The sequence below is a fragment of the Montipora capricornis genome, chromosome 2, assembly GCF_036669925.1.
Source record: "Montipora capricornis isolate CH-2021 chromosome 2, ASM3666992v2, whole genome shotgun sequence".
Classification (NCBI taxonomy): Eukaryota; Metazoa; Cnidaria; class Anthozoa; order Scleractinia; family Acroporidae; genus Montipora; species Montipora capricornis.
The window spans coordinates 37,109,910-37,123,230 of record NC_090884.1 but is presented as its reverse complement, the minus strand read 5'-3'; the positions used below and the strand labels follow the sequence as shown (position 1 = coordinate 37,123,230).

The following is a 13,321-nucleotide window of genomic DNA, read 5'->3' as shown; positions in this document are numbered from 1 at the left end:
AAAACCTCTCTGCATCTAGATTGTTTTAGGGGGTATTTTCATGAGACCGGCACGAACTCAGACCAGCATGAGCTCGTATCGGCCTCCATACATTTCTTCCTATGCGTTTACATGAGAACGGCCTGGCATTGAACTCAGACCGGTCTGACTTCGTCTTGGTTACTAGATCAAGACGGGAAATTCTCCTACCGAACTGAGTTCGTACCGTTCTCATGTAAATGACAACAAATCTCAGACCGGTTCGAGAAGTTTCAAGCCTGTATGCTTTTGGGTCAGCCATATATTAATTACACAAAACATGTCATTTCGTCCCGAAGCCAAGCACCAAGCTAAACGGCTGCAAAAATTTCATACCGGTACAAGTTCATACCGGTCTGAGTTCACCACGGTCTCATGTAAATGCCTCCTAAGGTTATAAGAGGTTGAAGTTATCATGGAAGTCGTAATGTGTAGTGATCATGAGTTTAATGCTTTCATAGCTGCGATACTTAGAAAGGAAGAGTTACTTAAAATGTATTTTCCGTTCCGTAATTAAATAAAAAGGTTTTATGGTGAAGAATGAGAGTAGCCAATGTTTTGTTTCATAGAATTTAGTGGTACTGGTAGCGATTCTCGGTAAAAACACATACTTTACATCGAAAGGGATTTGGGCACAGATTGAGGTCATGTATATGAAGAAGAGGAGTGCAGATGTTCGTCCAAGAAAATTTGACATGACGTCAAGAAAATTTGACAAGAAATGAATGAGACAGACCGAGGTTCAAAACTCTACATTTTTTAACTTCGTTTTATAACCCAGAGACGAAACATCAGTTACCATATATTGATGATTCATTTCACAAAGTACTCCCCGGACCAATAAAGTAGATGCGTTTTCTATGTTGCCATTGGCTATAAAATCATTTGAATCAAAGAACAGCTCATAGAAACAAAACAAAACAAAAAAAAAGGAGAAAAAGAAAATTCCGTGCAATTTTTGTGAAGAAATATAACCACATTATCAAAGATTACAGTTATTTAACAATTATTGGATGAGGTCGAGCATGTTAGCGATAATTATCAAGGCCAAAGTTTGTGTTATCTGCTGAAGCCGAAGGCTGAGGCGGATAACACAAACTGAGGCCTTGATAATTATGGCTAACATGCGAAAACCGAATTCAATAATTGTTTTATTATGCATATTCCTGAGCTGAGCTCCGCCATGACAAAACTGATCAAATTGCTGGTTAGTGTCAGGTGACGTCACTTCTGCATGCATAAAACTATTGTCTGTAGGTATGACGTCAATTCTACATATATAAATCTATTATTATGCAATGCTGATGCTATCCCAATTTTGATTGGCTAAAAGCACCCCGCTAATAGGCCATTTCCGAGTTCATGTCTGCCTCCTCTTCAAAGCGAGTCTAAGTGCGAAGTTTTTTGATGGTAAACAGTTCTAGTTTACATATGAATGAAAACAAATTTTCATAACACTTCGCACTCAGACTCGCTTTGAAGAGGAGGCAGACATGAACTCGGAAATGGCCTATTCTAGATGGCGCTGTGTCATCGCGTCACATCTACAGACACTGGTATTTATGCATATAGGTATGACGCGTTTTTGCAGACAATGAAGTTTTGTTTACATCTCGATATCGGGAACATAAGACCGTACAACTTGATTTTTAGAATTTTGTTCAAAAGTTTCAGTTCGATTCAGTTTTCCTGAAACGTTTTCAGATGTTTTAGGCGTAAATCCTTTCAGTAAACCTTTTGAATTCCGCTTTACATGTAATTCACGGCTGTCATTAATAAAGATGTTTACACTGAAACGTGTCATTGCGTGGCTTACTTTGTTGTTGTTCTGTGAAATGTCTCAACGCTTCTACGTTTATAATTGTATAATAAGCCTTCGGCTTCGGCAGATAACACAAACCTCCGCCTTGATAATTTTCGCTATCATGCTCAACCTCATCCAATAATTGCTTATTGTTTGTAGGTATGACGTAAGAGAAACAGAGCAAGCAAGAATTAGCTGCGCGCTTATAGCCAATCAAAATCAAACTGGTGACACCAATGTATAATAAAATAATTTGACAACAAGTACATGATGCATGCAGAGCTTGTTCAGTTAGTCAGTCAGGACAGCGGCAGGTAAAGAAGGAGATTATGGGGCTCGATTGCCCTCACGCTGAGGAAGCCAGACGGAAATAAGCCAAGTGGAAGCCCGAAGGGAGTTGTTAGAGCTGGACTGATTTAAGACACACCTGGAGGCGTGCAAGAATGTCAGAGTTGGAGGACGGGGGACTTACATGGCACGAGATGAAAGTCATGTAATATAGGGTCAAGTGTGCACTTGAGTGGAAGACACATGTTGCAACAGGAATAAGAGGAATATGACGCTTATGATGGTGTCCTGATTAATATACTTACTATTCGGGCACCATCATCCTTTAATTAATTCTTTTTTAATAATTAATCTTATATTTTTGTCAACAGACATGTGCATTTCGCCGACCAAAGAAAGTAATGTACAGTTTCCTTGGTTACTAATCTTTTTATGTTTTGTCATTCCAGTTCTCTACTTTTAAAATGTTCTTGCATATCCAGACCCAAGTCTTTAACTTCGAACAGACAGTTGTTTACTAACGAAGGGAACAATGGTTAACTGGCCACTTTTGTTCCTAGTGATTTGTGATGTATCCAGCACACATACAAGTGACCCTAAGATAGGGGCGTAGCTAGCCATTTTTGTTTTGCAAGACCGATTTCGTGGAAGTCAGGGGAGAAAAAAAAATAGAGTTATTAACACATGTAAAGTGATTTTTTCAAACAAGGAGCCATATTTTTTAATGACATCATGTCTCAGTGACACTTTTTCTTGAATTAAATGCAAAACTTCGTGTCTGTAAAACACTAAGAAAACAACTGGTACACTTCTGGCTCTCTTCAAATGTTGAAGCCATTTTTATGCCTGGGGAGTGGCATGAGTTGAAGTGTGTATATTGAAAGGTTTCAGCTGGCTTGTAATGAGTTTTAACGTCCAGGATGGATTCCTTTTTGAATCGTTGCCCTTTAAACATCACTGTGTCGAGGAAAGTGATTTCCAGTCTCTAATATTACGGCTTCATGGAAGGGTGGAATTTATTAGCTTGTTTAATAATAAAAATGGTCCACTTCTGTTTTATCACTGTCCCAAAGGGAGAAAATATCGACCATCAATATATCTTTTCCACTATGATATTTTTGGCTTGGTGTCACTTTGTTGTATTAACTTTGTCTCAATTTGCGCCATGAAAATATTGGCAAACGAGACTGCCGTATTTGTTGCCATGAGGGTAATAATAATAATAATAATAAAGTATTGCTTATATAGCGCTATTTACAATTACAAGATCAATAGCACTTTACATAATAAGATCTATAAAATCAACAAATAAAATAATTAGGATATTTATGATAAGTTAAAAACTTAAAAGTAATACAATTAAAAAGATGATCACAAGTCTAAATGGCAATATAACATTCATATATTTAACTGCTAATCAAGGAAAAATTGTTTAAAAAGGAATGACTTAATTGACTTCTTGAAAACATCTACAGATTGAATAGTACGTAATTGTGATGGGAGCTCATTCCACAAATGCGGTGCTGCTGCCTGGAATGCGCGCCCACCCAAGGTTACAAGCATCTTCCCACTTGGTGGCTTCAACAGAATGCCTGAGTTGGATCTAAGATTATACGAGGGCTTGCATTTAATAGATAAAAGATTGCTGATGTAACTAGGCGCGAGGCCATGAGTGGCTTTGAAAGCTAATAGCAGAATCTTAAATTGAATGCGCGCTTGCACTGGTAGCCAGTGTAACTCATAGAGTACCGGAGTTATGTGGGAATACTTCCCAACATCCATTATTACTCTAGCGGCAGCATTTTGCACCCGTTGCAACTTAGCTATTTGTTCTTTGGGAAGGCCATACAGTAAAGCATTACAGTAGTCTAATCTGCTCGTGATGAATGCGTGTACCAGATGGAGTAAGCTGTCTCTCGATAGATACTTCTTAATGCGTCTGATGTTATGTAAGTGATAAAAAGCTGTCTTACATACGTTTGTTATGTGGTCACACATATGCAAGTTGGGGTCGAGACAGCAACCTAGATTTCGAACTCGCGAGCTAGGTCTAATCTCTGAACTACCTACTTTAATGTTCATAGCCTGCAATTTACAAAGTTGCTGCCGAGTTCCAATAATCATAAACTCGGTCTTATCATCGTTAATAAGGAGTCTGTCCTGGATCAGCCAGTGCCTGATTTTCTCGATACAACATTCCATCGAACGAACTGCATCCTCCTGGGACGTGCTACTGTTAGGCTTGAAGCTCAGGTAGATTTGCGTTTCGTCAGCGTAGCAGTGTGCGTGTGGAAGCTGATCCCCAACAACCGAGAATAGCTTGGATGCATAGATAACAAAAAGCAAGGGGCCCAGACAGAACCCTTGTGGGACACCACAGTCCAAGCTGAAGCGCTCTGAAAGAGATCCCATGACGGAGACTCGCTGACCTCTGTTGACCAGGTAAGACTTAAACCATTCTAAGGCCACTCCACAAATCCCAAGCTCCTCGTTCAGACGTTTTAGCAGGATGTTATGATTGACCGTATCGAAAGCGGCGCTAAGATCAAGCATGACCAGCAACGTGACCTCTTGAGTGTTCATTTTCATGAGAATATCGTTCGTAACTTTAACAAGAGCTGTTTCCGTGCTATGATTTTGACGATATGATGATTGAAACTCTGGGTATAGCGAGTGGGTCATCATATGGGTGTGTATCTGTTCAAACACCGCCTTCTCAGTCAGCTTAGAAACGTACTGCAGGTTGCTTACAGGTCTGTAGTTCTTGTATAGGAGGTCCAGCCCAGGCTTCTTCAGTAGTGGGAAAACGAGTGCGCACTTCCAGTTATCCGCGAACAACCCAGACTCAAGTGATAGATTGCTCATTTTCGTCATGATTGGTAAAAGGACGTCGATGCAATCCATCACTAGGGGGGTCGGCATGGGGTCCAGAGTGCTTCTTTTTTTTATTTTGCACTGCTTCCGATGAGTTTGCGAACCTTCTCCTCCGTAAGGGGGTTGAATTTGCTGAACGAGGAAGGTGGTACTGTGGCGTAGTCATTGGGAGGGGATGGCAACCCTTGCGCCATGTTGTCGAGCTTGGAACCTATGGTCTCAATTTTCTGAACAAAGAACGTTCCCAGTTGATTTGCCAGTTTAACGTTATTATTCACAGGGGGATACACCGCCCTGTTGTCCTTCTGGTTGAGGAGCTTCTTCACTGCCGAAAAAAGACTGCGTTGATTGGTACTATTATCCTGGACAAAGTCATTATAGAATTTGCATCGAGTTTCATTCATCAAAGCATTCACACTGTTCTTTTTTGCTTTATACGCAAACATGTCTTCTCTTGTGCCGGTGCGTCGCCACTTCCTCTCGGCCTTTCGCTTTTCCCTCCTTGCTACCTTGATTCCTCGTTAAACCAAGGGACCAACGGTCTGGAGCGTATCACTTTTGTACACAATGGCGCTTGCCGGTCGAGAACTTGAGCTAAGGTCGTGTTATAGCTGTTGACAAGTTCGTCAAGTGTATCGGGAGTGTTTTGACAGAGATGTGAGGAGGACAATTCGGCCGCTAGGGTCCATGTGCTTGACCTGGAACGAGTTTTTGTGCAGGATTAAACCAAGCGTTTGCCTTAGGAAATATGATGGGATCGGTGTATTATAATTGTGGAACTCTTTTCGTATGCCCTGCATACTATGTTCGTTCCTCTTCTTAAGGCGTATTTGTGTACAAGCTATAGACACGTACATTGAAACTAAAATTGTATCTTGGCCTATCTTAAGTGATAAAATCAATTGTGTCCTTAATAAAGGATTGTTATTTTTGTGGGATAGGCTATGCAATGTATCCATAAATAAGGTTATCCTCTCGGTAGGTAATTATGTCGAATAGTTTGTGAGCCAGGTCTTATTGGCTTATAGGTGACTACGCCCCTGACTCAATACACTCCATCTGTTTCTCTGTCTTTATGTAAATCAATCAAACACTGCTAGTCGTCTTCCCCATGATATTACGTTCGCACATTTCTAACAGGTAATTGTGATTTTATTATTTACTATTATAAATGTAAAGGCTCTTTGTTGGGACGTGCAATGGCAATTTCTCACCTTAAATATTTCAATCATTAACGAACAACTTTTTTTGTCTTTTATTTGACCTCACGTCAAAATTGATTCGTCTCTGACACTTAATTAATGTTATCTACTTTCTATCCTAAGGAAAAAACTGTGCTTGGTGACTTTTTCTAGCAAATCCTGATCAGTCCCGTTTCTTCTCGAAGAGAATCATGTGAAAATTCAAAACATGGCGCATTTTTAACAAATGACGCGAGTACCATGTCTTCCACTATTAATGTATCTATAATAACAGGAACTGTCTTTTGTTTCAAATACGATGTTAATTTTTATTTATCCTTGTTGGGCGTCACTGCAGGGGCGTAGCTGGGATTTTTTTGGGAAGAGGGGGGTCACACTCTCTCAATCCCAGGGTACTTACTAGTTTGTCGACATCCACACTGTTTTTATTGAAAGTGGTAATCTTTCAGACGAGCAGTGAGCGTGGGGGGCAAGCATACAAAATAGCTGCCTAGATGAAGTAAGTTCCAGGTAACATTATTTTCTCTGGTTTGTATTCTGTTGTTCATTCTCAAAAGGCGGGGGGAGGAGGTAACGGACAACACAGGACACCCCTGACAACGCCCCTGCACTGCTTACAGCTTTTCTGGACATTGAGTTGTTGAAAAGGAAACATCCACGACCACTCTCGCTTGCTTTATGTTCACAAGTTTGAAAAATGCTCTTTTGAATTGGGGAATTCTCCACGCATACAAATACGGGTTAATACCAGAGTTGCATAAGACAATTAAAAATTGCAAATCTCGCAACCAGTGAATCATTAAACAACTACAACTAGTACAGAAATTCAACAGGTAGATCATTATGCATGCAGGTGTAAAGGATGCGAAAAAAGCAAAAAGAACGACCATCAATGCCTTAACCGCTTTGCTCTCTTTCTTTGCTTCTATGATTTTGTTTTTATTTTCCAGTTTACCAGATTCTGTGCTGTCGTTTGCTCTCCGATCTCGCCAATATTTTGCCCGTTGGTGCAATCTTTTGACAATTGCCATGTGGACAAATAAAAGTACGGCAAACGTGCAGATGACTGCGGTGTTGGCGAAAATAAAGGAATAAAATATGAATCCGAGTTTGAAGTAGACAAAGGAAAATCCAAATGCCACAATCCAAATTATGATGGATGTTATGATGGCACGTTTTGATGTTACCATTGTCTTGTATTTCACGGGCGTTGACACGGCGACATATCTGTCGGCTGTAAGTGCTGCCAGTGTCAAAATAGATGCCGTACTCAAGATGAAATACAAAATGTGCAGAATCTTGATGTCTACAATGTCGGATTGAAGCCCTTCACCAATGTGGTATATGGCGGATACAGGGTCCATCAATGTTCCTACTATCAAATCTGTCGCGGCTAAGCTCAACAAAAAGTAATGAAATGGAGTTTTAAGATTCCTGAACGGATCCTTAATGATGGCGATACATACTAGTAGGTTTCCGGGAATGGTTATGAGCGCAAGAAACACTGAAAACGATGCAGTAAAATAAGACAATCCAGTGGGCGGAAGAACTTTCCCGCATGAGTTTGGAGCCTGAAGGGCCGTCATCCTTACCTCAATCTTGGATGGCTTAATGTTCTAGTTCGACTTCAAGTCTCCTTGCCGCCATCAAAGGCTCTTGGTCTATTGATTTCGAACGCCTAGCTTTAATTCCCTTTAGACAGACTCTTCCCAAGCTGACAGGCGTTAACAGAAATGTTGACAGGAAAAATAAAGAGAATCAACGCTGTGACAACCGGATTCTTCAAGTCGTCTGGAAATCTGTAAACAGCTAGTATAAACCTTATTCAATTTCCTCTTTCTAGCATCATTTATAAAACAGTATATTAGTCGTTACGGCGAAATGAATGTTCTCAACGATTGCTTGAATGATCCTAACACGCTTAGCTTTCTCTCCACTGCCTCCCTTTATCCAGTAAAGTCATTTTTTAAAGGCTTTTCAATTTCGGGAGTTTTGGTATACGAATTGGTGTCTGGCTGTCTCGGCACTACCTAGTGTCTTGTAGTGTTTGCAGGTTTTCAGTTTCTCCACTGGAGCAGTTGTTGCTTTCTCACTGTCGTTTTAACTCAGTACAAAAGTTTGTAGCCCCTCATCACGCCACAGTCATCCTTGAAACTGATCTACGAAAATATTTTTGGCATGCCACCTGCCGGAACCTAAAGAAAGAACAGCGATTTTAGACCTTCGAAGTGGCCTATGATGTCGTTAGGTATAATCAGTTTTGGCTCTTGTACAGGAAAAATATATCAAGCACCAAGTTGTACCTGTGAGAAAAGTGTTCCTTTTACCGGTTTTATTTACCACATCATCGGGGGTGGAAGCGGAGTAATTTGATCTGTTATTCGTTATTCTTTCCAATTTTTCGAAGTTATTCATTACTGAAACTTTGTTCGATATTCATTTTTCCGTATTCGAAACAGTAAAATTCCTTACTTCGAATTGAATGTTCGAACGCTAAGTATTCCTTATTCTTTTTCTTTTTTAAAGCCGTTATTCACTAGTCATTATTTCTCTTCCACCCCCGACGATTATGTAAACACTAATCTCTCAATATTTGTTATGCTAGGGGTTGAAGGCCAAATATCTAACTTCACTTCAGAAGAAAAGCATCGTTTCAAAATGAACAGTTTTCCTCTTATTTTAGTTAGTTAATTTTAATGTTCTTCGAAATCCACCACTTTCAACCTAGAAGGTTCACGCTTTTCATGTTTAGTGAAGCAAGCACACTGTTGTTATCTTAAGCCTCACCTATTTTAAATTCAATCCTCGGTAAAGTTCTGAAATTGTAGCTTGCTTTTCCGACACTTTGGCTATTGTTATTTACACTTAGTGACACTTGCTAATGGAAGTTTCTCCCTTATGCTCCAAGAATAAATCGGCTGTCCACATTTTATTGGTTCCTCGTAAGCTCATAATATACAATTTGCAAAAATGCTGGTAGTAATTAGTTTTAGGTACACCTTGAGTGGCACAAATTTCAACCTTCTTCCTTTGGCACAATTAAAACAAATTTGCATTTGAAGTAATCCCCTGATCGATACACGACCGGCATTTTTTGATAAAATAAGCCAACACTAGAATGAAACAAGGTTTGGTCCTGCAAGGTTGAATAGCATGAAAAATTTTGTTTCCCATTTGATACTCAGTTCAATGAATTTTCCGAAACAAATGCCAAAAATGTGAGTTGCCCGGGGTACACAAAAAGTGCACCCGGGCGATCCAACACGATTTCCTGAGTTTGCGGATTACAACTCACAGAAATATAGACGGAACAACAGCCGATTTAGGCGAAAGTAAATAAACACACTTTTGCATTGACAAATCTTCAGGGTTGCTCGTATGAAAAAAGTAGTTTACTGAATTCGGCATTGTTTTGAGTTGACGTATTTACTGAAAGTGGCTTCGTTTTCCTTCTAATGTGAGCATTAACTACAACCTCTGGCTTTTTTCTCTTTCATTAAATAAATTGCTTGGTTTTTAAGTTAAATAATACATCTGATTGTACTAAGTAAGACATCCAAACTTACACAGGAAACAAGGAGGAATGTAATGACTTTTCTGTTATAATTTCCGGTCGAAGACTAAATAACCAATATTAGAATTTTATTTCAGAAGGCAACACAACCCGTGCGTAAAAATATTTTTATCAGCGACTATGGGGAAAGGAAGAGTGGGGCAAGAAGCAGTATCAAATCCAACATGGCGGCCCGATGAAGTGTCGCATGCAAATGAACTATGCCTCAGACGCTTGCAATGCAGACTGGACTGTCTTTTTTTCCCGGAAAGTTATCAAGTTATTTGACCTTTCCCATTTCATGACTTACTTTGAAACGTTTAACATTACTGAAAATGGCGGATTCAGCTTAACTGTCACCATATGTTTCAACCCTTCAGCAGTCACCGATCAAATAGTCTGTGCCTGTCAGTATTTGCATTTTCCTAATAGGCCTTATCACGGTTTTCGACGCCATCTTGACGGGTAGGCAAAGCGGTCAGAAATTACAGTGTTTGTATGGGAATCCGATAGCAAATAACTTCTTCCAAAATTGAATTTTACACAATTTGTGAATCAAAACGTTAAAATACTAGGTAGAAGATTGTATTCACCAAGTTTGAAGGATGTAGCTTTCCTATAAGTCGCTGATCCATTCTTTTTTAATTTTCCATACATTAGTCTCAAAATTTTTTTCCCGCGAACTGCGTCTAGACGTTTGTTTACCCAGCCAAATTTACAGACAAATGTGTGGAAAATTCAAAAAATTAACTGAGCGTCTTCTAGCCAAGCTACATACTTCAAACTTGGTGAATACAACCTTCTAACTAGTATTTTAACGTTGCGATTCAGAAATTGTGAAAAATTCAATTTTGGAAGAAGTTATTTGCTATCGGATTCTCATACAAACACTGTAATTTCTGACCGCTTTGCCTACCCGTCAAGATGGCGTCGAAAACCGTGATAAGGCCTATTTTGGAAGAAGTTATTTGCTATCGGATTCTCATACAAACACTGTAATTTCTGACCGCTTTGCCTACCCGTCAAGATGGCGTCGAAAACCGTGATAAGGCCTATTTATAAAATTAACATTTGCTGAGATGCGAGAAGCCTGCGAATACGCGGAAAAAAGTGAAGCAATTTAAATAACCGACGATAAGAAGCAAGTTCGGCTTGACAGCCCTTTCGAAAGAAGACTAACCTTAAACGGTAAAACCTCCTGAACTGCGGAATCGAATTGAAATCTCAGTTTCTTTCTCTGTATACTCCCACATACCTATATAACCCCATTTTACTTTGTTTTATTCAGTTTGATTTTTTAAAAGAAACACTTACAAATAGATACTAGCGCTCACAATTAAAGTAGTAGCTTTGAAAATACAATACCAATAGTCCAGGCATTTTATCGCCAAAAGTCGGTCAACCTGCCACTAATTGCAAAAGAAGGATTTTTAACGGTCTTTGGTCCAGGGACATGTCCTCTATAACATATCAAAAGTCCCCGAAAATCCGATTGGGGGAAGTTGACAAAAAACAACTTTTTTAGAGCCCTATATTGCTCAGCATGCAAACGAGGTTGCATTTACTATCTGTTGTGAGCTACCGTTGTTTTGCTTGAGTTTAAAGCCACGTGCAGCATAGGCTAGCAAAGATTGAGAAAATTTATTATGTTATCTTCCTAGTTAAGTGCATTTATATACCCATTAAATAAGAGAATTATTCTTTATAAGTAAGTGAAACCTTTAGAGATGTCGTCGATGGATGGCTATCTGAGTGAATTATGTAGCGAAGAACACGGTCTTCCACAAGCGATGTTAGAACGCAAAAAGGACAATTTTACACTAAAAGACCTAACAGTAATGTCATGTTCCAAGATTATGTAATTCAGGAAAATGTAATTTGACGTGAGTAGAGACGTCCAAAATGAATTTCATCTTGGTGAAAAACCTGTTTTTCACTCATTGCTTCGCGCTTTACATTGTAATATTCTTTTTTGTCCTAACTCATTAGTAAATTTATCTTTTTTCCCTCATAATGTTAAGCAAAATGTCCAGGAATTGGGGAAATTTTTCGCAAAAACCGAAGGAAATGTTTTCACCCAGTTATGATCTAACAGGGAAAGTGTGTGTCCTGCAAATCTTGCGCTTTAGTTCAATTTGAAAACTAAAAAGTCTAAAGTAATTCCCTTCCAATACAGTGAAGGATTTTTGTTTATATTTAAACTTTGAGTTTGGATAGTAAAAAGGAAAATACGCGATTGAAGACATCCCAACCATACCAAGAAGAAAGTTTTTCTAATGACTCAACAAGCCTCAGCTATGACAGACCTCCGTATCGACCACTAGGATGTCTAGCAAGTCTTCACGTAGCAAGAAGAAGTGATCGATTTTGGGCCGGATTATCGATAGACCTATGTAGTCGTCGAACAGGTTCTTTTGAGAAGCGTGAAAACCAGTGGAGGCTTGACAAGAGGGAGGGACCAAACGGACTAGCAACGTCTTATCTGGCTGTTATCTATGCCTGCATTTATGCATGTGCCGAAACAAAAAACATCATGCAAAAGCTGACAGGAGTTAATTTTATTCTGGAGAACAGAACAAAGATGTGTCTAAACAAGAGAAATGAAGGAGGCAATGACCATCCTCAGTGCTCTGGCTACTCACAACCCTAAGGAATATCATGAATGGTGTAAACGCTGATAGTAATGTCAGTGCTGACACAGCCAAGAGCGTCGGGGAGAAGATGCTAGCGTCAGTGAAGGGAACGTTAACCATAGATTACTCATTCAAACGAAGTGCCCAGACAGTCACTATAGCATCCAAGTCCTCCGTAAAGATTGAGTACAAGTACAAGTTGACCCTCAACTTGTATTTCAGAAATTATTTCGGGACGAGCTCTGCACATATCCCACAGCTCTTTCGACTACCCATTTATGTTAAGGCAGCCACCAAAGCCATCATTAGCAGATGCACTATGGGCAAAGCTTACACCAGAGGCTAAGACACAACCTGAAGGGAACATACAGTACGTGCTGGACGCAGGTTCTCTTCTCCATCGAGTCCCATGGCCCAGAGGTGACGCCGCAAATGGTGACGCCGACCTACTTGTAGTCAAAACCGCTGTAGAGTCTGCCATAAAGAATTCCATGGTTCTAGTTGGGGATGGCACAGATTTGCCAGTCCTTCTGTGTTACCATGCTTCCGAAGGTGGATGTGGCCTCTTTTTTTGACCTGAGACAAACGCAAACTCGAGATGTGCCCGTGTCTGGCGTATGAAGAAAGTGAAAGAACAGCTGGGTAAGGAAGTTCGCAGAAATTTCCTTTTCCTTCACACCGTCACTGGATGCGACACAATATCGCGCCTCTATGGAGTTGGAAAGGCAATAGCCCTGAAGAAACTTGAGGATGTACCTTACTTCAAAGAGCACGCTAACGTTGGTCTTCATCTGTCATTCTGCTGTTTCTGGCGTTGTCACTGCAGGTGAAAAATCACTTGTATCATGTTTTGGAGGTAAACCAGGGGTAGGTTAACTCTATCAGATATCAGCGTTACTTCGAAAAACTTGCAGCCAAGACATCTCATATCGAGCCACAAAATCTGCCC

The 13,321-nt window shown here is 39.9% G+C and overlaps 1 protein-coding gene across 2 annotated transcripts; it reads right to left on the bottom strand.

Annotated features, from left to right (window-relative positions):
• Positions 1-6,189: 6,189 nt before the first annotated feature.
• On the bottom strand, positions 6,190-9,043 carry LOC138037963 (adenosine receptor A1-like). 2 transcript variants are annotated; one of them, XM_068883796.1, is made up of 2 exons: positions 8,974-9,043; positions 6,190-8,381 (listed from the first exon to the last, which is right to left on the bottom strand). In XM_068883796.1, the coding sequence occupies exon 2, from the start codon at positions 7,770-7,772 to the stop codon at positions 6,801-6,803; it is 972 nt and encodes a 323-aa protein (XP_068739897.1). In that variant the 5' UTR covers positions 7,773-8,381; positions 8,974-9,043; the 3' UTR covers positions 6,190-6,800. The 2 variants fall into 2 exon arrangements, with proteins under 2 accessions (XP_068739897.1, XP_068739895.1); XM_068883794.1 differs by lacking the exon at positions 8,974-9,043 and adding an exon at positions 8,490-8,966.
• Between the last annotated feature and the right edge of the window lie 4,278 nt (positions 9,044-13,321).